Source organism: Anthonomus grandis, chromosome 1, assembly GCF_022605725.1.
Source record: "Anthonomus grandis grandis chromosome 1, icAntGran1.3, whole genome shotgun sequence".
Taxonomy (NCBI): Eukaryota; Metazoa; Arthropoda; class Insecta; order Coleoptera; family Curculionidae; genus Anthonomus; species Anthonomus grandis.
In genome coordinates, this window is record NC_065546.1 from 8568190 (window position 1) to 8595225 (window position 27036).

The 27036-nt window shown below is 31.7% G+C and overlaps 2 protein-coding genes across 8 annotated transcripts in view; both read right to left on the reverse strand.

Moving 5' to 3' along the window:
* The window catches only part of LOC126750358 (uncharacterized), a 188090-nt gene that overhangs the window by 91565 nt on the left and 69489 nt on the right, over window positions 1-27036 (reverse strand). For 5 of the 7 annotated variants that reach the window (XM_050459996.1, XM_050459942.1, XM_050459969.1 and 2 more), the window contains one exon: window positions 18683-18702. The exons of 1 other annotated variant lie outside the window; for it this stretch is intronic. The gene's annotated coding sequence lies outside the window, so the exon portion shown is untranslated. Of the gene's footprint in view, window positions 1-18682; window positions 18703-25167; window positions 25187-27036 lie in introns of those variants that run through there. One more of the 7 variants, XM_050459959.1, reaches the window with a different exon arrangement.
* LOC126742284 (uncharacterized) lies at window positions 2578-22185 on the reverse strand. The gene is made up of 4 exons (XM_050448915.1): window positions 22139-22185; window positions 18683-18702; window positions 3678-7931; window positions 2578-3560 (listed from the first exon to the last, which is right to left on the reverse strand). Exons 1-4 carry the CDS (start codon window positions 22183-22185, stop codon window positions 2578-2580), a joined length of 5304 nt encoding a protein of 1767 aa, XP_050304872.1.

Below are 27036 nucleotides of genomic sequence, written 5' to 3' on the forward strand. Positions count from 1 at the left end.
TCGCCTATATCATTGTTTGGCCAAAAACGGGCAATATTTTGAACACTTATTGAAATAAAAAATGATATTATCATGTTTTTGTTTTCCATCTGAACAAATTAAGATAAACAAAGATGTTTCTAATTTTCTCACAAACGAATCGACCGATTTAAAAAAATTCAAACGTCAAAATAAAAGACTTCGAAAGGCCTTTTAAAAAAGCTATTACTCGATACCCCTTGTCATTTAAAATTTTTAAGGGGATGACCCTGGGGGGCAGAGGGTAAAAGGGGGTGAAGTAATTTTAGGTTAGAAAGTTGCCCCCCTTGACAAACCTTTTGACGTATTTCGGCGTTTTTTTTTTTAAACAGTGGTTTTCGATAAATCTGTGGTGGGAAGTTTTCAAATGAACACCCTGTATAGAATGTTTTTAAAAAACATAAATTTGTATGAATGTTTACATTACCTTTAATCAAAATAAAAATTATGTTGTTCCTTTCTTGAACGTATCTAATTCCTGGATATTATGCTTCGGCATGTTATTGTTGAAATATTGTTATTTAACCCTATCGATTAGGAAATTATCTAGTTTTTATTGTATTGTATTGTATTATATAGTCAATCGATGTTCTTTCTTTAATCTGTGCCACAGAATTCAATTTGTTGTAGTTGATCTTATTAAAACAGGCATTTCGAATACATTTAATTAAATTATAAAAATTATCTAATAATCTACAATATTATATTGGAGATTATTATTTTTAGAATAAATTGCAATGTGAATTTTCTTTTAATTTATTTTAAAGATCTGAGATAATAAAATATCCTTGAGATTTTAATTCTTATCACATTTTTTTGGGAATGGAGAGGATATAACTCCATTTCCTTTAGAATTCGAATTTCAAGACTTATTAACATATCCAAATATAATATTGTTAATTAACAGAAAACACTAAAATATAATAAATAAAAAACCTCTTCTCATAAATACTGTCATGAGTGTCAGGACTATCAGATGTATCGCAAATGTTCGAAAAATATTCCCTTCTTATCTTGGACTTTTGGTACGTTTTTAAATAAATATAATAATGATAATGATAATAATTTTACTCCTTTTAAATTGTTTGGTAAAGGGTTCGATATGTTGATCGAATTGTACACAGTGTATCCAAAAAGTCTGGAAAATACCTTTCATAGGTAAACGAATTACCTGATTGAAAAAAGCTCGGATGGATCAATTCTCTTTTATTTTTTTGTATATTTTCAGATTTCTAAAAAATTATACACAGGGTGTCATGAATATTGGGCAACTGTTAACTTTATTAAATAGAACACTCCATTAATGAATGGAGTTTTGGATTCTTTAATAAATTCTAAGTACACTTTAAGTATAATACCCTATATCAATCTTGAACTGTTTTTGAAATATCAACCATTGAAAATTAAAACTTTTAAATATTTACCAGGCTTTAAAATCTAAATTATTTAACTCTCGGTACTTTTTTGTATCACAAGTGGTATTTGACATCTTTGCTAAGTTGGATATTGTCCGAAATGGGTTAATTAAATTGAATATAGATTAGGGTTTCTTAAAAACCTACCTATACCTGCTCGAGCAACGGCTACTGCATTGACGAGCCCTTCGATGACATAGGTCCAGTTCAATAAATTACACAGTTGTGATTTACGATTACATAAGGGTTTATTGTACCTTTTGGTTAGTAATAATTTACAGGTATAGACTAATGAACGATTTACAATGTTGAAGTTAGTTATTTAACAGGGTTTACAATATTAGTTGACGTTACCAGCTTTCCAGAATCACAAGACCAATAGCAGGAACTTAGCAGAAACCAGGAACGGCATTAGCACTAACGTCACCTTGGTTTGTGCAGCTATTGACAACCACTGTTGCACTCACAACGTTGCACTCACTTTCAGTTCAATTTTCCACCTTTACGCACACTTATTCACTATAGACCTTTTTACATAACTTAAACTACTTTATCGTAACAATTAGGTATACATATATGAACTTTAGACAAATACTTAAACGGAAGAGAGTGAGAGAGAGAGAAATTGCTTGCGCCAACTTGCTCTTGACTAACTTATTTTCTCGGTACTTTAAGCTTTGTGAATTACTTCACTGGTGAAAGAAACCTTGTGTTGCGAGGGCGCGAGAGTAGGTACTTCTTTTTGCGGCGACGGAGTGAATACTGATTTTTTCTCGTGGGACTCGGGGTGAAATGTTGGGTAAAAATGTGGGATGCACGTGTGTCATGGGGCCAACACTTAAGTGAACTTGAGGAGAAAAATGGATTTTTAAGTGCACTTAAGCTAAACTGGTAACAAAGGCATTTCTTAAAAAGTAGGTAAAAACACATGTTGGGATTTGGGAGAAAGTTCAGGCAAAAATTATTTACTTGAGAAAAAAGGTATTATTCGTTTGACAACCATAAACTTCGATTCCATAAAATCATAAAATAAAATAAATTGTTAAAATTAACTTTTAACATACTCCCCCCTTTTGAAGGCTTTGCCTTCAACAAACATTATACATTATAACTTATAGACAAAACTTATCAAGAAATACTATGGTTAAACTAAGTTACTATCAGATTTGGGCAACGGGCATAATTTGGTTATATTTCTAGTAAATATTCCATTTTTAGTCCTAATTTTTACCAAGCGTATTTTACCATCTTTATTAGGTAAAGTGTCTACTACTCTGGCCAACGGCCAATCAAGAGGTTTGGTGTTCTCATCTTTAAGAAGAACAAGGTCATTTGTTTCAATATTGGGGACTGGGGACATCCATTTAGGCCTATTCTGAAGATTGTTGAGATACTCTTTGGTCCATCTAGTCCAAAAGAATTGTTGAATCTGACTTAACCTTTGCCAACGATCTAAGCGGTTTTCAGGAATTGACGAGACATTGGGCTCAGGGTACGAAACGAGAGGACTTCCAACTAAAAAATGTCCAGGGGTAAGACAAGTTAAGTCCAGTGGATCAGCTGATAGGGGAAGAAGTGGCCTGGAGTTTAAAATAGCCTCAATTTGTGCTAAAATAGTGGAAAAATCTTCAAAGGTTAAATTCTGGTTTCCAATTAATCTTCGTAAGTGATGTTTAGTACTTTTTATAGCTGCCTCCCAAAGACCACCCCAGTGAGGAGAGAAAGGAGGTATAAATTGCCACTGTATTTCATGGCATGAGAAAAATGCAGTCAATTGCTCTTGTGTCTGTTGTGACTTAAGCGTGTCATAAACTTCTTTAATTTGATTGCTGGCACCAGAGAAATTTGTACCATTGTCACTAAAAATTGTTGCCGGGCATCCACGTCTTGAAATAAAACGTTTAAAGCATGCTAAAAATGCTTGTGAAGAGAGACTTGATACTAGCTCCAAATGAACAGCTTTAGTGACCATGCATACAAATAAAGCGATATACGCCTTTTCAATTTTGGCGCGTCGAAGAGATGACGATTTAATAATAAATGGTCCTCCAAAATCGACACCTGTTGTTAAAAACGGTCTAGAAGGGACAACTCTGGATTTAGGGAGATCTGCCATAATTTGTTCTCCTGTTTTAAGCTTAAATTTATAGCATTGTAAACAGTTTATAGAGATCTTTTTTATTTCTCTTAATCCATTTAGCGGCCAGTATTTAAGACGAATATTTGACAATATCGTTTGAGGACCAGCATGTCCTAACCTAATGTGTTCTTTTTTTAGCAAGAGTCCAACAACATGGTTTTTTGAGGGCAATAAAATTGGAAATTTTTGATCAAATGATATGGGTGCTTGGGATAATCTGCCTCCAACCCTTATGAGATTGGAGGTATCGATAAAGGGGTTTAACCTAAGGACTTGCTTGTTTGAAATTTTTCTTTCTTCTGACTTTAGTTCACTGATTTCCTTTGAAAACGTTTGGTGTTGAACTTGCTTTACTATAAAAATTTCTGCAGCCTTTAATTCAGTTACAGCTAAAGCACCATAAAATTTTTTACCATTACCTTTACAATTATTTACAAATCTATGTATAAATGCAATAGTTCGTTGCAATCGCGAGAAGTTAGAAAACCGATTAAAAAGTGTTATCCAGAAATCTTCGGAGTTAACAAGCAAGACCGTTTTTGCTTTTCTTGCTTCTTCTTCAGTGGAGCAAGGTCCCTTTTCATACATTTTTAAATTTAAATTCGGGTCCAGTAAGAACTTTGGGCCGTTCCACCAAAGCGTAGAGGTGAGAATCTGGTCTGCGGTAAATCCGCGAGAAAGATGATCAGCTGGATTATCCGCAGTTGGAATATGACGCCATTTGCAGTCTTGGGATAAAACCTGAATTTGAGAAATGCGGTTTGCTACAAACACATTGAAACGAGAAGGGTGGGCATTTAACCAAGCAAGTACAATCTCAGAGTCAGTCCAAAGATTAATGTTGTCAACTGAAAATCTTTCTTTTAATATGGAACACACACGAGTGACTAAATTGGAAAGTAAAAGTGCTCCACAGAGTTCCATGCGGGGAATTGTAATTTCTCTTATCGGGGCTACTCTACTTTTGGCAGTAATAAGTTGACAAGAGACATTTTTGTTAGGATAAAGGGCTCTTATATACACACACGCACCATATGCCTTCCTGCTGGCATCTGAAAATCCATGAATTTGAAGTGAACTGGGATTATTATTAGCTAGGAAAAAACGTGGAATTTTTAAACACATTAGTTGGGGAAGATCTTTAATAAAGGTGGTCCATTGGGTTAAAATGGGTTCTTTCAGGGGTTCATCCCAATTAATTTTTTCTTTCCAAATGTTTTGCATAATTAATTTAGCATTTACAACAATGGGAGCTATGAATCCTAAGGGGTCGTACATTTGCGCAATTTTAGATAAAACTATACGTTTAGTAATTATGCTTTCGGACCTAGTGTCAGGTAAAGAGATAAAAAACTCATCTGAGTCGGGATTCCAGCCTACACCAAGGACTTTATTTGAAATTCCCTCGGTTTCTATGGTGAAACTTTCTTGGGACCCATTATCACAAGTTTTAGACAAAAATAAATTGCTATTTGAACACCATTTATGTAAGTGAAAATTTCCAATCTTGCAAAGTTCCAATAGCTGCCTATGTAATTCTACCAAATTTTCATAGGTATCTTGCCCACAGAGAACATCGTCCACGTAACATTGAGATAAAATAGCTTGAGACGCAAGAGGATAATCGTCTTTATGAATAATGGCAAGTTCATTCAGGGTGCGTGTAGCCAAATAGGGGGCACAGTTCGTGCCATAAGTGACGGTGAGTAATTCAATGCATTGCATTGGCTGAGAGGGATGGTCGCGCCATAAAATATTTTGCAGGTAAGTTTGATTTGGGTTAACGCGCACCTGTCTATACATTTTTTCGATATCAGAAGTGAGAGCGAATTTAAAACTTCGAAACCTAAGTAAAATATCAAACAGTTCAGGTTGAACTGTATATCCTTTATGCATTACGTCATTGAGTGATAGCCCAGAAGACGTTTTCATAGATCCGTCAAACACTACACGAAGTTTAGTGCTTGTACTGTCCTCACGAATTACACAGTGGTGAGGCAGAAAGTATCGATTTTTGTTATTTTCAGTTTTAAGGGAAAGGGGAATAATTCGTGCATGATTGAGTGAGATATATTCACCGATAAATTTTTTGTATTCAAGAAAAAGGTCAGGAGATTTTTGAAAACGCTGTTCTAAGTGGTGAAACCTTTTCTTGGCTAATGAATATGACTCTCCTAGCGGATGTGACTCTTGGGGCCTTTTAAGGGGTAAGTCGACTTGAAAATGACCATCTTTAAATACCGTGGTATTTTGAAAATTCTGTTCAACCATAGAATCTTCAGGGGATAGGGGTTTTTCGTGAGTGGGCGAAACATTTTCTAGTAACCAAAATTTCTCAATTAATGAGTCCAGTGAGCAATCTGAATTTAATGATTGCACTAAAAAGCAATTCTTAGAATTTGCCAAAGGGGTTTTGTGAACGAGAGCTTGGGAGGGGATTAATCCTGAAAGAATGTGGCCAAAGTAGGTACCTACCAACGTTAAAGAGTCTTTGTTAACCTTGGTGTATTCGCCTGAAAGAATGTGGTAGTATACATCTGCTCCCAACAATAAATCTATTGTAGAAGGCGTATCAAAGTAGGGGTCTGCAAGCGGTGTATTATTGGGAAGGTTCAACATAAATTTGTTGACTTTAAAGTGAGGGGATTTTTCTGTGATTTTGTCTAATACACAGCAGTTAACATTCAGGAAGTAATCGTGATTGTGACAGGAATGAATTCTCAGGGAAATTGCGTGATTAGAGTGCTTAATTTTGCCGCCAATCCCAGAGATTTGTATTGGCTGCGTCTTAGGAGAGAGATCAAGTCTTTGAACCAGCGATTGGGTTACTATTGATATAGTACTCCCGGGATCTAATATTGCCTTTGCAATAATAAAATGACCATTCTTGTCGGGTATTTGAATCAATGAAGTACCTAATAAAACTTCATTATCTTCAGTGGCGAAAACTGACAAAGTCACAGGTTTATTAGCGTGAGGGCGATTCGAGTTCATTTCATTGCTTGTGCTTGGGATTTGTGGTTCTTGAGTCTGAGAGGAGCTTTGGCTTGAACCTTGATTCCGAGAATGGGAGCTATTTATGAGAAGCGAATTTCTGTTAAAATTTTGAGATCGTTCATTTTGGGTTTGAGGATTTGGCCTCCAATGTGAATTTCTGCTTTGCAAGGGCTGTGCTGCATCATCCATTGGATGCAAAAGAGAATGGTGTTTCATATGACAAATCTGGCACCTCTGAGATGTACAGTTTTTTACTTGATGCCTTGAACCGAGACAATTAAAACATAGATTATTATGATTAACAAAATCCTGTTTCTGTTTTAAACTAAGATCTTTAAATTTAAGACAAGTATAAATTTTGTGTTCAGGGTGCTCACAAAAAGGACACTTTTGTCCTGCAACAAAATGTGAGCGAGAGTTTTGAGGAGAGTTTTGAGGTATGACTTGGTTGCCTTGGCGTTGCCCACCATGAGCATAGTGTGAAATTTTTTTAACAAAGGGAGTGTTGTGTTGAGAAGAACGTCCATGGGAATAATTTCTAGTTGAAGGGCTTTCAGAGAGATCTTCTAACACCGAACAACGCTTTTCTAAAAAGCTTAGAAATTCTTCAAGCTTAGGGACCACATGTGAGGAAGAGCGCATTTGAGAACCTCTCTCGGATATATATGCCTTTCTTGTGCCAAAGTCTAATTTTTGAGAAAAAATATAAATTAAAATTAAATCCCAGTGGTCTACTGGAATGTTTTGATTTTTCAGTGAATCAAAGTTCTGTTTTATGCAAACTATAAATTCCCTAAGTGTGTGTGAGGATACCTTATTTAGGATAGGAATGTCAACTAAATTTTTAATATGGGCAAAAATAATTGATAATTGATTATCATATCTTTGTCTAAGGGTATTTAGGGCAATTTGGAGGTTGTCAGTGGTCAATTGTAAATTATCGACCAAATTTAGGGGTTCATCTCTTAAATAAGATTTTAAATAAATTAATCTTTGAATATCAGAGAGAGATTGATTATCTAGAATAAGGGTAGAGAAAAGTTGAAAAAAGGCATTCCATTTAGTGATGTCTCCGTTAAATGGAGGTATGCTAATTTGGGGCAAACTAACATTTGGGGAATGAGAGTATTGGGGAACTATATGTCTTACTTGAGTTGGCGCTTGCGGGGAAAGTTCTAAAATTTTACGTTGCATTTTAGCAACACACGTTAAGTATTTGTCTTCTACATCATCCTTGTCTACTTTACTTATATCTAAAACTACAATTTGTTTTTCTACCTCTTCAAAATCTTTAAAAGCGTGGGTTAACATACTTTCACGTACCTGAATTTCTAAAAAGTCATGTATACTATCATTATTTTCTAAAAACCAATTAACAATTCGTGTTACTTTAGCCTTTAAATATCCGCGATTTTTAACCAACGCTTCTACTGATATTTCTATTCCTTCAGCCATTTAATTTTTTTGTTTTAGGCTTACAGAATAAACACAAAAAATGACGAGACAACCAGATGCTTATTTTTTGGGAATAGATTTTCTTTAAATTTAAACAATAATTGTTAAGAGAAAATAAACTAATTACCAAGAAACAATTTAAAAGAAAAAGTAAAAAGTGAGTTGCTACTTATTTCCAAATAACAATTATAACAAGTAAAAATAACAAAATAACAAGGGACAAATAACTAAAAGGTTTGTTAGTAAGTAATTAACTAAAATACTGTTTACTCGAAGGACCACCGACACATATGTCGGAACCAATTATATACTTTTTACACAAGAAGTATGTTTTGTTTTTGCTTAGATGAATCGTAAAATCACAACTTGGGAAGATCCGGCTCGAAGGACCATGAATATAGATTAGGGTTTCTTAAAAACCTACCTATACCTGCTCGAGCAACGGCTACTGCATTGACGAGCCCTTCGATGACATAGGTCCAGTTCAATAAATTACACAGTTGTGATTTACGATTACATAAGGGTTTATTGTACCTTTTGGTTAGTAATAATTTACAGGTATAGACTAATGAACGATTTACAATGTTGAAGTTAGTTATTTAACAGGGTTTACAATATTAGTTGACGTTACCAGCCTTCCAGAATCACAAGACCAATAGCAGGAACTTAGCAGGAACCAGGAACGGCATTAGCACTAACGTCACCTTGGTTTGTGCAGCTATTGACAACCACTGTTGCACTCACAACGTTGCACTCACTTTCAGTTCAATTTTCCACCTTTACGCACACTTATTCACTATAGACCTTTTTACATAACTTAAACTACTTTATCGTAACAATTAGGTATACATATATGAACTTTAGACAAATACTTAAACGGAAGAGAGTGAGAGAGAGAGAAATTGCTTGCGCCAACTTGCTCTTGACTAACTTATTTTCTCGGTACTTTAAGCTTTGTGAATTACTTCACTGGTGAAAGAAACCTTGTGTTGCGAGGGCGCGAGAGTAGGTACTTCTTTTTGCGGCGACGGAGTGAATACTGATTTTTTCTCGTGGGACTCGGGGTGAAATGTTGGGTAAAAATGTGGGATGCACGTGTGTCATGGGGCCAACACTTAAGTGAACTTGAGGAGAAAAATGGATTTTTAAGTGCACTTAAGCTAAACTGGTAACAAAGGCATTTCTTAAAAAGTAGGTAAAAACACATGTTGGGATTTGGGAGAAAGTTCAGGCAAAAATTATTTACTTGAGAAAAAAGGTATTATTCGTTTGACAACCATAAACTTCGATTCCAAAAAATCATAAAATAAAATAAATTGTTAAAATTAACTTTTAACATAAATGAAAGAGAAAAAATTACCTTAATAAGGTTAAGGGGACACTGGCAGCATTAAAGAAAGGACTAGATCTATATAGATCTATATTATAGTCGGCCAAAATCCTCAACAAATGATGAAAGAAGTTTGGAAGTTTTACAATGTATCATTGAAAATCCCCACAGTTCGTTGCGAAAAACTGCTCAAGAAATTGGCATGGTTGAAATAATTTTAAAATAAAATAAATTCCATCCTAATAAAATTCACTTGGTGCAAGAACTTTTGAAAGAGGATTTTGACAGGAGGGTTTGATTTGTGAAACAATCATAGCAAAACTAGACCAAAATCAGAACCTATTAAATAATATTGCATTTTCGGATGAAGGTACTACACAAGGCATTTTAAACCGCCAAAATTGCAGATACTGAAAATCCACGTTGTGTACGTACCGGGTATGTATACAGTCCCCAAAAAGTTAACGTGTGGGCTGCGATATTTAGAATCCACATAATTGGCCCGTACTTTATTGAGGGAAACCTCACTTCCGTAAAATATTTAGAAATGCTTCAAAACCGCATAGTCCCTGAAGTTTAGACGTTTGACCGATTCAAAGTACAGACAAGTTGGATGGAGCTCCTCCGCATTCTAGTCATGCGTGATTATTTAAATTTTACTTTTCCAAATAGACGGATAGGCAGGATAGTATCATAGAATGATCAGTTAGATCCCTAGACATTTCCCCTTTAGATTACTTTTTTGGGGCCCGTTGAAAAATAGAGTATTTCTTACTAAACCTGAAAATTCAAAGGACTTAAGACAACGCATAACAACGCTGTGGGAGGTTAAGATTTGAAAGGCATGAAGATTACTGCTTTTGAATAAAATTTAAATGGTGGTGCTTTAAGTGTAAGTCATACTTACACTTAAACACAGTCCATAAAGGAAATCGCACAAATTAAAATGAAAGAAGGCTATTACACAATATTTTTTACTATATTTTATAACAATTCAAGTCAAATGCAAGTTATTTTATACAAAATAAATCTTTGTCACTTGTCATAATTGTTAAAAATAACATATAACTGTAACATATCAGGTGATTTTCCGTTCGATGTTATTTAGGTCATTAAAAGTTTGCATCGCACGTAAATTTTAATTAGACCTGAATTGATACCTGTTATAATTATCAAATAAAGCAGCACCTTAAGCCAAATCTTTTCAACTTTCTTTAAAGTCTTTTAGGATATCGCACAGTACTACTCTAGCCGCTTTACCAGAGTTATAGAGCAATGCTCTCATTAAAGAATGTTAAAGACTGAACTTATAATTAGTTTATATGTATTACTTTTTCAAGCCAAAAATATATTGAATAATATAAGTAGGTACGTCAAATATTTTTTTAGTTGGAACCTTTGGTGTGACACTCAAATCCCAAAACAGTTTTACCACTAACCAAACATCTTTATTTTATTCTTGACACGTGTTTCGCTATCGATTTTACCATATTCAGAAGAAGATGATTAAAAATAAAAAAATCTGGTTAGTGGTAAAATTTTTTACATTACGTCACTAACATCTTAATAAAAAAATAGTAATATGCAAATATTGTCGCATATTCACATCATTTTGCTGTCAATTATCGCACGCCCAAGACAAATAATACCACTTCCAAAGAAGACATTAGTCTCAAAGGTAGAAGCTACCTCTAATTATTTTAATCTATCTGGTTGCATTCTTGGCATGTATATGAATTATTTACACAGTGGGAGGTGAACACCAAGAATAAACCAAATAATATGTGAGCAGCTCCTTCGGAGTTTGAGTGGGATGATAAACGTGAAATTCGAGTATTTTTGTGAACTTTAAAAAAAAATTCTTTGTTGATTTACGAGGAAAGAGGTTAACCGGATGTTATATAGAGAAAGTGGAGATCGGGTTGATTACTTTTCGGTCGTTATATTATAATGTGGGTAAGATTGAAACGTCTTTTTAGAGAATAATTGTGCCAAATAAGTTGATTTTTATTTTGGGAACATTCAAAAAAGTTATGTCATAATAAGAGCCATTAATTTTTTACTTTTTGGAAGTCCGTTTTAGGTCAAGTAATTTCATTGTTAGCAAAAAATACTATAAACAATGGTTTAATTGAAATAAATTACTATTTGTGTCTAACTATTTATATAAAGGCGTGTGCAAAGTATAAAATTACGAAAACTTCTAAATAAAGAGAATTTAAAACAAGGTCAGTTCTTGCAAAATGACACATAAACATGAAATAATCGCGCTTGTGACTAAAATGTTTTATGAAATATACACGTTTTAATAAGAAAATTCTAATTTATGGTGATTTTATGTAAGTATTAACGTCATCGGGTTGTAACTTAAAAATCTATACAGTGGTATATGTTTTAACGTTTAAATTTGTCTATTTTGATATGTATCATAGTGTCTAATCTTATCTCTTTTATATGTGAGAATTTCTTTCATAATTCTGTGTAATGCCTCTCACGTACTGCCTGTTATTCAAGATCTTTATAACTATATGATCGGAATATTAAATGTATGTGATGATATCATTTTAATCGTTTTTTAGTACATTTTTGGAATATAAGACCACATTCACAAAAAAAGGTTGAATTTTGAAGAAAATGTTAAACCTGTTAATTTTTTCTTTGGTTTCTAATACATTTATTTTAAATTTATACATGAAAAAATTATAGTTATGGTATGTTATAATTATATTTATGTTATTTGATAATGTTCAGAAAAGATGGATGATTCGTTTTACTATCCAATTAGTATTATAATTTTTTGTTTTACACCACTCTGAACAACCCTGAAATAGAAGAATCTACCAATATGACTGATGTATCATCAGCATACTGTCAAACCGACTCTTAAACCTTATTTATGGTTAGTGTGGGATCCATCTTTCAGAAGTCATTTCTTAAGTTTCAGAACTAGCAAATTATGATTAATAGTTTCACGGGCCTATGAGAAATCCAAATAAATTCAAGACATCTTTTCATTTTTATTAAATTTAAAGAAAAGTTTATATTATACTTGATAAACTGGTCTTACTAACTGGTGTAGATGTGTCTGGTACATATTCAAATTGATTTTATATCAAGATGTTGCTAAAGATATAGTCGAGAGTTCCTCTTTTTTAAAAACTGATATAAGGTTAGCAATTGAGAAAGATCTGGAAAAATTCTAACTGAAAAGCAATTATTTATTATTGATTCTAGTGTGATACAAATATAGCGTGCAATATGCTATAATAAAAAAAAAGCGAATTTCATCCATTCCAGCTAAGTATTTATTTGGCAAAGACATACAACTTATAAAATTTATTATATCACTCTAATAATATTATTTGCCCCTTTACCTTTCTTTAAAAAAAGCTTTTTTAGCACAGCTTGGTTTAAACATTTTTCTTTTCATCAATCAATTTCAAGTCTAATAAAATCAGTTACAAGCAATCACCGTGATCGGTGATTTAAAGTTCACAATTTATTCACTCTGATTCGATACCGACCGAGGCATTTCAAATGACAAATGCCACATTTTATAAGCTTGTCTATGCAAAATACGCGTATCAAACGGCGGAATGCATACCCGCCGCCAAGATGAACCCGAAGAATGCAAATTCTTGTGCGATGTCGTTTGCTCATTTTGAATAATAGTCTGTGTAATGGCGTGGAGAATTAGAACATCGCATTCCAATGGAAATTGAAAGCTTGCTTTGAGGGTTATAATTATTACACACTGAGCTACTTTATTTTTCTTCAATACCCATACATTTTAAGCCACATGTATATCAATGCAATTTATGAAATGGAACTACAAAATTATCTCTGCTTGGTGTCATAATTATGGATGCCGGCATATTTAACATACAACAACTGCGTTTTAAGAACATGTCTACAAGCCTGCCTATATCTTAAGCCTACTATAACTCATCTGTCTGCACTTGCCCACACCAAAATGCTATAAGATAGAGTGGCTTTTAAAGTATGAGGTCTACAGGGATATGGTTGTGACATTAGCAAAGAAAGTGAATCTAATAATGCCATTTCACTAGGACCGAATCTTGTGGGGACTTATATCAATCTCTCACCTACTTGTCTTCGATCCAACAAGATCAAAAAATAGATAGAGCTTCTTCTTCTTCTTAGCAATCTTCAAAGAAACCTCAATTGCCCTTTCCTATTATCTTATATATATATATATAAAATATTGATAAGAATGACATTTAATCCATATGAAAAAACTTGTAAACAGGGTAGACAATTTAAGAAGCTATAATAATCATGTTTTTAATACGAGCTTTAAAGAAAACTTAGTAAAGGAGCAGCAGAGTATAAAACTTACAGAAAATGCCCCAAGTTTGGCTCCGATATAAGTAAAAGCTTAAAATTCACTACCAGCCAACATAACATTATTAATTTCCAAGAAAATTTGAACTATTTTAACTAGAATTTCTTTTGTAAATTTTGAATGAATAGTTGAGCTTTTGCTCACGTGATTACAATTTCATGTGTATAAGAAATGTATTAAACAAGGAACTTGAATTTTTTCAAAATTATTTTGAAGTTCACTGACAACTCATACGTAAACAAGATATATTTGCCAAACATAATTGAGATCAATTAACATTGTTACTATAAAAATACTTACAAATAACTATAAAAGGATTTCTCTAATGAATGCTTTTTGCCATTGCAATTACCAATTTTATCGATGACTTAGATCAACCTACTTTCAATTTTCCTTATTAATCTCTAAATCTAAGTTGATACAAAACTTGCCACATTCACGCGAATTAAAAGCACTGAAAAATGAATTTCACTTTTTAGTTTTCTTCGGAGATACACTCGGGTTTTATGAATCAGGTTTCCTCGTTACCAAACCTCTTCGGTTTTGCGTAAGTTGCTTAGTTTCCTGAATAATAAATTTTGAAAAAATAAGGAAATATAAATGCAAATTGACGAGTTTCATGCTCTAGTAAGTAACCCCTTACGAAAGTGAAAAATTATGCTTACTGTTACGCACTGCTGTATTTGCTGGTATTATTTAGAAATATACATGTTATGGTGTTTTGTTTATTGAAATAGCGAAGGTGCGTTATAGTTACTTCTTCATAGTGTTTTTGGAGTCATAAAAGATATTAAACCTTTCAGATGCAGACTGCAATTGACTCAGATTGCTGTAAAAAGATTTTTCTTACTGAGATTTTTTGGTAATATTGCATTTTCGTTTGATTATTATTATATGTATTTAAAACAAATTGGTTACAGTTTACCAATTTAAATAGAGGAATTTCAAATAATAATTTACCAACACTTAGAAAGGGAAAAAAAGAACTTTACGATCAACAGAGATTCTATTTGTATTCTCATACTTATATAAAAATTATACTATATAAAAATTTCATCTTTTTACTATACCATGTAAATAAATTATTGCTTCATCATTTAACGGGATCTTCCTAAATAAAACTGGATTTAAGTTTCAAATTTTGAAAATTGATTTGCAAATTTTATTATCATAATTATTTCACAGTACAACAGATTATATTTAGTTTTTATATGTTCCGTTATTGATAATGAAATATCATTTAGTTATACATACACAGAAAATTGATTTTCTTTCTAAGAAACTCACATCTGGTGCAGAGTGTATTCCAAACTATTTGTTAAAAAATTACATTTGTATAATTGTGCTTCCGATTTATTTATTTTAATAATTTAGCCTTATATCTGGAATGGCAAGCAATATTATGCCTATACTTAAATCTATGTGAGGTTCTGCATATAATATACTGTATCAAAACTATTTAATTGTATTGTGAATAAACAAAATCTACTATTTAAATAAATTATTTATAAGCAGCAACAAATCAGCTGTCTCAGATTGAACATCTGATTAAGTAGATATTCTTCATATTATGGAATAAAGGAAGCTTCCAAAAGCCTTTGATTTTGGTTAATAAATTGCTTTTAATTAGCTTTAACCCTGGATTTGTCTCATGGTAAAAACTTTTGGAGAGATCGAATCAAACTTTCAAAAAATAGGTTATAAGTGTACAAACAACGTTCCTAGTAAACATGGTTCTATGTAGCATACTTGTTAATGTTATTATTAATTGGGTTTTGATATGCCATTGTTTAAAATTTGCTCTTGTCTCTCTAATCAAGAACCTCTTTAGGGTTATTTAAATTACTTATCGGATTGGTATAATACAAATAAGCATAATTTAATGAATAGATGCTGCTTTATAAGAATTTTTCCTAAACCAAAAGAATTGAAACAAATTCTAATTTATTAAATGTTCGAAAATGTTGCCCTCACTTACTGAGTATATCATTGACTGTCTAACTTATTGTTATACTGCCACATAACCATATTTTGCGTCACTCTACTTTTTTGACTTTTCATATCTTAGTATAGTCATCGCTAGTCATCACGTATAGTATCTTAGTATAGTATAGCATAAAAAAGTGTCTTAATTTATGGGAAAGAAATTGTTCCCCCGGTCTCAAACTTTAAAAGTTACTTAATTTTACGGATGTATAATAGTCCCCCTCCTATTGAGAAACGCCAAAAAGTTTTTTTATTTAATTCTCTGGCTAAAGGGGTGGAGTATAACAGAAAACTTTATAGAGCAAAAAATGAAGAAAATTAAATTTTCCACAATTTTGGTTTTGTGTAGCAAGACTAAAATTGGTCTTGTGTAACAAGACTAGAACTAGCTGCAAAAGCTCCGAGAGAACAAAGTTAAAGAGCGTCAAAATCACCAAAACTACCAGTGACCATTTTTTACAGATCATTTTTTTCATTTCTTTTCACAGAACTTTTATTTTCATTTTGAGACCTACTTGCTGAGACTTAATGATGAGATTATCATACTTTAACCATTTTCTTTTTAAAGTTATCAGGATCTCTTTCATTGTTATCAAGGATTAGGCAGTGCGCAGAACACTAGTTTTCTTGTCAGTCTACCTATATTTTCTTTACTTGCCGTAATTTAGGATTTTTTAAAATTCGAATAAACCTTAATAGACGATTGACCTTAACCTTAAAAAACCTTAAGAAATTAAATGTAATTTTAAATTCTGAGTTGAGACATTGAGACCTTAGAACATTGAAAGGCTAGAATTGGCATTGCCGTGCAACTATGGGTAGTTTGTACTATTTCTCTTTATTATTACTCTTTATAAAATACTATTCCTTTTTAATAAAATATGAAGCATTTTTTTTTCATAAAATATGATATAATACTCTACAAAGAAGTCAACATTCAAAGTTAAATGAATGATCATCACGTATATTAAATAAAAAGGCAACAATATCGCAACGCCGCTCCATCACATTGTTGATTCCACAGACATAGGCAATCTTTAGCAGTGACGCCGTCAAAAAATATTTACATGTTAAATATTTATTATTAATAGATTACGCTTTAAATTATCAACAATAGAGTAAAGGTCTCTAATAAAAAGTATTTTTATGGAAATTAAATATTTTATAATTATTAGAGATTTTTTAATTTCTAAGTTTTTATTATTCTACGTTTATGACAACGGTTGTGCCTTGATATGATGTTATGACAATATCGGTATTTACTTTTAAAAAGATCGGCTTAAATCGCCTTTTTATCCCATTGTGCGGTACAAACGGAACAAGTTTTTACTATCGTAACAGTTCATAAAAACACTGAAATGATTCACCCTTTTTTAACCAAAAACTAAACAAGAACTTTAACACAGAACAAATGACGAATGTAAACACAAAGCCGTTTGTCAAGATGACATATCGCAAGATGATATTAGCTTTTGCCTGCGGTGTTGCCATTTGAAATCTTTTAGAAGCGGTTTTAGGAATAAGAATGTTAATTTTTTTTTGCTTTGAACATATATCTATTTCTACTAAATATTTTTAATCCAAAATCTTACACCTATAAGTAAAATTAATATTACTCGTATTATATGTGTTGATATATAGCTGAAAATTTCCTCTTTTGAAAATGCGTGTAAACTTGGCAACAGAGAATCGATAAATATGTTTGTAAACAAAATACCCCTCTTGCCCCTGTGCATATTTTGAACTCAAAGAAAGTTGTTGTTTACTAATTCTATCCGCCAATTCTTGATTGGTAAAGTTTTCCTTTAGCAATAAATGTTTAAAAATTGTAAACTATGAAATTTTTAAACATGACTTTGAGAATTGACATTGATAAACGTTGATTTTAAACAATTGTTGTTATAGTATCATGTACAAAAGGTAAAAATAAATGCAGCAGATCCTATTTAGGTAATTATTGTTTTTTATAAATTTTAACGCGTCTTAGGGCCATAGTGGCGTAGTGACGCATTTCCAGACATGGGTTCCTATACTTAAATGGATTCTTCTGTTGCACTGAACAACCCCCAGAAGTTTGATCCCATAGTTCTGAAACACCCTGTATAGTAAAGAAAATTAAATCCGGAATTCCAGAGGTATCATGATATAAATACAAGTCGTAAGCCGCTCCTCTATCACTTCGACGATATAAACGATTTTTTTTTCTAATTAATTCTAGGACGTGAACAGAATTATGTCAGCTGAATATTATTCGGAATAGAAACGGCAAATCATTGCCCTTGACTTAGACACCCACAAACGATTAACTCAAGGAGATAAATAAACTAGAAAAAAATTATAATGAAAACGATCAGATCATAATGTCAAACATGTTAAGAAGAATTGATTACAATGTAACTGGAGTTCATCTTTAGTTTGATTTCTGAAATAATAGTTGAATAGTGAATAAACCTGATGGAGTTATTTTACTTTTTCTCCTAAGCGTGGGTGTCCCAACGACTTCTTACATAACCCGAAGAAATACCAAAACAGGTAACCATCGAGCTATCTTGTCTGGTTAATTTAGTGGCAGCAATCGCACTAGCTATTCCGTGACGCTGACAAATATTTATCGGGTAACTAAAGTAAACAAGATCATGTATTACCGTTTACACACCGGTCGTAAAATAACTTACTCCAACATACCCGATAGTATAGTGGGAAGAAATAATTGAAACTATAAATAATCATTTTTTTTTGGTAAGTTAAAATATTTCCGGTGTGTGAAAGCAGTGAAGGTTTGTTATTATATTAGTTGCATAAGAATTATCAAGAATTATTAAACATATTATAATTTAATTTTGCCATCACCTCTTTTTAATAAAAATTTATATTATAATAATTTGATTTTAAATAATTTTTTTCTCATTTTAAATTAAATGATTTAATGAGTACAGATTAGCATACAAGTTTCTAGTGGTGCTGCATACACTTACCTAAACACTGGCCCGCGTATCTAAAATTTAAAAAAAAAGCAATTAATATAAGGTATATTGGTTATTATTTTTAAAAATAAGTTGCCTCATGATGTATACTTCTACCACTAACAACATTTAGATTATATTTAATTATTTCTATGCATTTATTTAAAATTTTTTAAAGAGAAAATTAAGAATGTAAATTTTAAAAGGAGTAGTAATTGTATTTTTTAACAAACATTATGAAACTATTAGCAATTTTAAAGGTTTTTTAGTGTTTTAAATAAAATTAGAATTCTATGATAAACATGAGAGGATATAGTAGGGTAAGCAAAGTAATATTGTAATATGCCTTTACCAACAATTTTTTTTTTTAAATCAATACCATTAACCTCATTTTCCTAACTCTCTAATGAAGAAGTTCAATTTAGGAAAAAGAGAAACAGAAGAGTGAGGTATTGGCAATGGTACAAATAGAGTTTACAGCACTCTCTATATTGATAGCGAGGTTTAAGATTATTCGAGTTTCAAAAGATTATCTATAAGAGGCAGATAGTTCACACAAATCTCTACTAACATCTTTTTTTTTCAATCCTGGAAAAGCTTGTTAATGCATGAATATCAGAAATAAATATCAAAAGAGACATAAGCTTCAATATCTCGCTTAGATTTTTGAATGTGTAGTCTTGTCTTAGTAAAAGTTTTAATATTTAATTTAAATCAGCTTGTTCATGTCTCTATGTCTTTGGGATCTTGATAGAAGAAGCATTGAGGATCTGCAGGGCTTTGCCAATAAAAATTAAAATAGTTTAATCGAATACAGTAGTCTGACTACGCTTTCATTACCTACGACTAGCACGGTCACACCCATTCGTCCTCAGGTTAAATACTATTACAGGAAAAAGTCTTTGCTCTCCCTGATGCTTCAACTAATAGCTTACTTCCACTGCTTTATTGATTTCCCATATTAGATTTTGACATGGATTAGCTTCCTCTGAGTTGTCTTTTTCCAAAAAGCTCTTTCAAGATAATATAGATAGGCTGACTATATCGCACCTAGTTACTTGCAGGCTATGTGTTAAAGATGATAAATTTTTGCCCTTATAACTTGATGATAATATTGTGCCACTATTATTATATGTTTTTTTTTAATTAAGAGTTTTAAAATTTTTAAATGCTTGATATTCAGAGGAGTCCAACATGCTTTTGTCTGGTATTTGATTCTTGTAGGTATGATATTTTTTTGCTCTGCTCTTTTAGATACATTTGTCGTGGTTACTTAAGGGCACTTGTGATTACTTAATGCGAGGAAATTAGTGAACTCTCTATTTGAGTAGCCTCTTCTCAATTTTTGATTAGGTCTATCTTAAATGAAAAGAAATGAACCTGAGCGTTAGTCCATAAGATCCTGTGCGTAATGCACTATTCGTTTTTATTCTTGATGACTGAGTTGCTTGTATAATTGAGGACCGAAAATGAGTTATATATCGATTCCGGATGGAAATTCAATGCCCGATTAACTGCTGGCATCAGATACACGATAACTAGATATATGCAAAAGTTATAGTATAGAAAATAATCAGTAATATAGTAATCAATAAATATAGTAATAATGTATCGGTAGTATAGTAAAAATCAGTTTGTTATTTTGGTACAGTTTGAAATAAATTACAGATCGGCGTTTATCGTGGCCACGTGCTTTTGTTTTTACGTGTAAATAACTGGTAGGTCAAAAAGTTATTCTTCGTCCTTTATTCATTTATTATTTATTCTAGAAGTTGACTTATGTTTTAGGTGCAAGTAAAGATTGGTTGAGAAAGGTGTCGTATACAAAACAAATCGATCAAGGTATTATCAAACTTGTAAAGAAGGACATAGGCAGACTTCATAAGATGAGAGCAAAAGCATTGTTTAAACAATTGAATTCTTTTAAGGAAAGCACCTTTAAACGTTGTTTGTATTTCCAACAAAACCAGTTTTTGACAAAAATGTCTGAAGGCAAAGTTGTTTTTTATTCATGACCAGTTTGGCTTTATAAGTTGGGCCTTGTGCATCATCAGGGTGAAAAGTAAAGAAAAGAGAATATCGGCTTCTACGTTTGATTGGAGATGCAGGCAGGTCATGGATGTAACCAAATAGCTTGGCTGTTACATTATATTAGCAACATAGAAAGTAGATTATTTGATAAAGGAAAAAGTCAGATAACCCTGAAGTTATTTTCAGACTCTTGCAACTCCCAGAACAAGGACAGCAGTTCTTATTACCTTTTTGGACAGGTCTAAGGTGTTTAATGAAATTCGTAATTTTGTCTCTATAAGGGGTCATAGTTTTTTAGCCACCGATAGGGTTTTTGGGAGAGTTGAAAAACAATATCGGAAACAAGAAGAGATTATAGTATAAAGGGAATATTATGAAATATTGAATTGTGAATGTTTGGGGAAAATACTGGAATACATTTGATTATAAGTCGATATCGCACAATATATTAAAGAAAAAAGTTCCTATTCAACGTACTAGAAAATATACAAATTACGTAATCAAAAAGTTCCTATTCTAACGTACTAGAAAATATACAAATTACGTAATCATCTGTAAAGTTCGTACCACTTAATACAGAACCTGACATAGAAGTAGTAATTTTCAAAAAAGGAGTCAAAAATGCCAGTCAAATATCGACAGCAAAACAGCTTCTAGCAGTTAACCGCGTTAGCGACCTTTAAAAAATCGACATCAAAAAGCTCTTGACCTTGGTTGATGTTACCGATGAAGTTTCTTCTTTCTATAATAAAGTTTTTGCTGAATCTGCTCTTAGTTCCAATGATAATGCTGAGGAAATGAATCTGCTTAATGATTCTGAAGTCGATGTCTAAAGTATGATTATTTTCAGCTTAGGACTTATTTTTATAACCTTATAATAAAGTTTATATCATAAAAATTGTCCTTACTTATCTACTCCCATTTAGCACTAATTTCACATTCAATTATCCTTCAATAAAATAAAGCATTATTGTAGATCTTAAATTCAAAAAATGCTTCCCTGAAAATTTTTCATTTTGTAGCTTTCGAGTTTAAAAAAACCGGTTCGCAATTGGTTGTATCAATTTTCGGAATCATGGCCTTACTCTTATTTGATAATAAAAGTGTGATAGTCTAAGTATAAGTATGACCCAAGGTCCATCTCATAATATATGCGTGCTCAGCACTTTTTCTCTTAAGTTTCTGGCCATCAATGGAAGATTTAATACTCCTTAGCCTTCTTAAATAATATTTTCCTATTCTAAATTTCTCCTATAGTGAATTTCCTTTTTTCTCTGATACTCTTTAAAAAATTTTAAATTATATGCGTATTTTTAGTTAAATTACTTTACAAGAATTTTTGTACAATAACGACCCTAATTTAAAATGCCCATAAGGAAACTTAGCAGGGCTCCTTTTTGCCCATCACTCACAACGATAATTACAAAAAAAACTGACCGAACCGCATTCCAGCCGGGACGATGCGCATTCCCGTATTGCGTCATTATTTGCCTTTTTTTCGTCATAAACCAGCTTAATTTAGATGACGCGATAAACTAGTCGTAATGGCTTTCCACGTACACGTAAAGAACCCGAGACTTTACCTGGCAATTAAATTTTAGTATATACCAAAGCAGAGCCTTACATCTAGTTGAAGATATACAATATTAACACGGAAGAGGGCTCGATAAGTTAATTTTAATTACGCGGATTTCAAAAAGTCAAAAAAGTAGTAAAAGATGAAGAAATATTATCCGCTTTTTTTAAGTTGATGGTTACATCGGTCTGATAATGTCAATCATCGGTGAATCAATTTTGTAATTGGTAAATATATAATAAAAAATGCCATTGCTAATTTTTCCTTGCTAAGTTTTGTAATACGGAAAATAGGGAAAATAGAAACAAGTAATCTCGGAAAATAGAAATATCTAATATACACACTATTTATAGACCCTGTTTATTTTCTAAAAAATTGAAATATTTTTCTTAGTCATTAAGATGAAATTTATCGGTCTGACCGAAAAGAGGTCCAGGATATTTACAAAACTAAAGCTAGCTCAGCGGTACCGTAAGTAACCGAATACGGTTTACACTTAGCGTTTCCCCTCGGGAATTATTTTTATGGGTTTCGATAAAAGAGTCTAAATATATATTTGGTTTATTGATAAATATTTGGTTTATAAAATTAATTTGAGTTTTGGTTACTGAAAAATGTAAGTTATTTAATAAAAACAATAAAGGGTGCTGCGACGTGAAATAAGCTGTGTTGGTTTGGTGTAGTGTTTTACTACAAGAAAGGATGAGTTAAGTTATCACAGAGTATGCTTATTTCTATTTTATTGATTAGACCGCTATTTTGCCTTTTTAATTAAAAATGTGATTAATGAAATATTTTAATGACCGATTGTTGCTTGTCTTGCTTGTGTTGTTGTGACGATTGTTTATTGTTTCTTGTTAAGATACTGAGCTGGTCTGGGACCATTGCACAGCACGTTGTATTTAACAAGGCTTTGTATCTGGAGACGATCCTCGCGTTTTGGTGTCCATTGCACCCCTTAGTACAAAGTGTGTTATCGTCAGGTGGTCTAGATTGGAGATTGCTGTCTCAATCTCATGTTTTATGATAATGTTTTTGGTAGCATTTTGGCTACGGCTTGTGAGTAATGTAGTGCTCACGTTTTGGCATATTGAACGATTGTATACCATTCAATATCAGTACGTTGTCGTTACTGGGACATTCAATTGGATAAAAGTAACAAATTGGTGAATAATGAATTTTGGGATATTAAAGTAAAGTGGTTAAATGTTGGTGAACATGAATTAAATGGCTATCGTAAAAGTAAAATCTCTGAGCAAGTTTAAAACATATTAATTCATATTTTTCATATTAATGAGTTTTGCTTAACATCTTTTTAATTAATTAATTTTACGGGAATAAGTGTGCTCAGGTTACTTTTATTATTTCAGGTCTACACGTCACCATCTCTACTTTGGAGTCGCCCAAGCGCCCAGTTGTTTTACAAGGTGTTAATTCTATTTTTATGATTTATTTTGATTATTTTGGACTATTTTGAATTTATTTAACGTATTAAAAATTATAAAATTATTTAAATGACGCTCACAGGTTTTAATTTTTATAAGTGAAATATCTTATTGATGTCAGAAGTATCTACCATGCCTTATATTAATTGTTTTCTTTTTTCAAACAATTTTATAGTTGTTTAATCTGTGCGTATTATAAATAACTTAAATCGCGTTGTTAGGAATTCCCGTAATTATGTATGTATTATTGCTTAAAATATGGGACAACGCAGCATTATATATATCAACTATTAAGTTTATCTCCTTTTGATATTTGATATTGTTGTATCTTTAGTGCCTATCAGTAATACAATCGTCGCCCTGATATACCGGCGTTTATGTTTATATTTTTTGTTTAGCTTTGGGTTACGGTTGATCGTCGACCGCCGCCAGGAATAATTAATATTAGAGTAAAATAAGAGTTCGCCGGGATAACCACTGTATTGGGTCAGATTTTTAATCTTTAACGTGAACGTGATTTTTGTAATTTGTAATTTGAGTACGGTATAGATTTAAGTGTCGAAATTTTCTAAGTTTTATTTCAATTCATTAAACGGTTTTCTTCTAGTCAGAAAAAATAACTGTTTTATTTTCCCTTCTTGCAAATCAACTTATTTGAGAACGAACCGACGTGGCCGTTTAAGCGGGTAGCTTACTAGGGCGCGATACAACACGCGTAAGGAAAGTCGAATCAGATGCCGAGCCTAGCTCAAAAAATTATTTTACCATTTAAACATTATATATGCCCTCTTCTCTCTCTTTATTTTGAATGAAGACAGTATGAAAATGGCAGAGGCCCAGCAGTTTATAGATGGTGGATCGTACATAATAGTTACAAATATACACAAAAGGACATAAAATTAAATAAAAAAATTATTTATGAATATAGTCGCCTCCAGATATAAGTTATTTTGGATACCTGTCTTAACTCCTGCTGTTAGCTGTGACAACTATGCTGCCATTCGCTAGTTACATTGTTTGTTAGGTTGTTTAATAAACACAAATAAAAAAATACAAAAGAAATCACAGTTTTTTCTAAGAGAATTCAAATATGCAATTAGTAATCACATGCCAGGTATTACATTAAAAAAGTTGGTCAAAGACTATTATAATAAGAACTATAAATCAAAAAAAAAATTATTGACGCTATGAACGAAAAATGAAAAAATAATGCTATGTCTGCTATTATAGTATTTGTTGATATTCAACATGAAATAAAATGATAACGGACAGGTGAAGGGAAAAGTGTACCTGATATCTTAAACTAAGTGAAAATGGCTAACCATACTATTAAATTATGAGACTGTTACTTTGTGAATTTAATAAAATTGCACATAATTTATTCTATAGAAGCTTATAACCTATCACTGATATACAAACGGACAGAAAGTCCCTTCTTATCTTACCTAGATTAAACACATTCAGCAATAATTCAATACAAAATATCACTTAAACATTAAAAAGTAACATATTATATCTGGTTTCTATATAACTCCGAACTTTTATTCACAACCTTAAAATAAACTTACAAATTGTTTATCGATAGTATGCGCAAAGCATAAAAAGCATAAAATCGATAACAAATATGCTTTAATTTAATTATAACTAAGTTATATTGGGATTCTTGTGAGGTAATCACTTATTAAGTGTCTTTTTGTAATTAATACTTGGTTCTTGGCCTTATTAGTTTCTTAATATAGAGAATATTAAGGTCAGTTAATTAAATGGGACTTTCAGATAATTAGATTCATTTCTTAGTTTTTACGGTAGTTTTAGTTTTTGAAATATAAAATGTTTAAGAGGCTGATATATTATAGAAAAAAAACTCCTATAACCAAAATGTCATTAAATCCAATATTTGATTAAGAGGAATAATAACATTCCTAGATGGCCAGCTACAATTAATTGAATTTAAACTTTAATCTATGCATTTTCATTTCAATGTAGAAGATTAATTTCAATATTTAGTGAAAGGAATTATTTATACTTAAAAAATGTATATATACTTATTGACTTTACGAAATAAAATCTATACATTTGGGGTATTCCTTTATTGGTTTTTATGCTTTAATAAATTTCATTTAAAACAAATTTTTATATAAATGTTTAGCTAAAGAATTTTAATTTCATTCGCTCTTAACATTTCATCACGTATTTTTAATTTTAACTTTTATTATTGCCTTAGAAATGTCTGAAAATTTAATTTAATTAACTTGTAAGAATTTAAGTTTTTTCTGCTTTAATTTAAAGTTTTTTTATGAAGGTATTTTTTTAAAATTTTTTCCAAATTTGTGACTTAAACATTTTTTTAAATTTATTTCTAAGTTTTTTATAAGAAAATAAAACTGTTTGTGGCTTTATTTAAAAAGTGCAAAGAAAATCTCCTTAAGGTTTTAGATATTGTTTAAAATTTCCAGTTCAAACTTTTTTATCAGAATTAAGTTTTTCTATTTTAAATATATTTTTTTATCATGAATTACTTATTACCAAACTTAGTAAATTAAAATTTTTATTTCCCAAAATTATGCCAGAGAGATTTGGTATAACATCAAATCAGGTTACGTAAGTACCAAGAACTGTATTCTTTCTTTAAAATATTATCATAAGACATTTTAGAATGTACATGTTGGTCTTAAACAACTGTGAATATTTTTTCAATCTATTAAGTTTCTAAAATATCATTTGTAAAGAAAATATACATTTTAAAAACTTCGCTTGAATGTAGGTAAAAAAATAATATCATTCTTAGTTGTATATTTTCCAATATACAAAAAATCAGTTTTTACAAGTATGTTGTACTCAGTGGCTTGAATAATTTTCTGATAGGATACGGGAGATATATATATGACCAAGGCATCGGAGGTAGAGGCAGGATTTAACTGGACATCCATTGCTAAACAGGAGAACCATTTGCCTCCTGTGATGAAGGTCCATATACCAGCAGGGCATACTGGGGAACATGCTACTATCTACCAGGTTGAAGTGTTTGCTGAATTGAAATACGGATTGGAAATCCTAAATTACGGATACCGCAATACAGTCGTATCAATCTGATCGAATAGCAGAGCTACCATTAAGACTATAACGACCGAAAAGATGAGGCTTCAAGCTTGTACTGGACTGCATAAAGGTACTAAAGGACTAAAGGACTACCTTTTGGCTGGTCGGTGCCTTAAAATTCACATTCCTTTCACTTGACGAAAATGATTGTGTAATGTAACTTTTAATTCTTATATTTAAAAAGCCAAAATAAGTACTTTTTATATTCGACATAA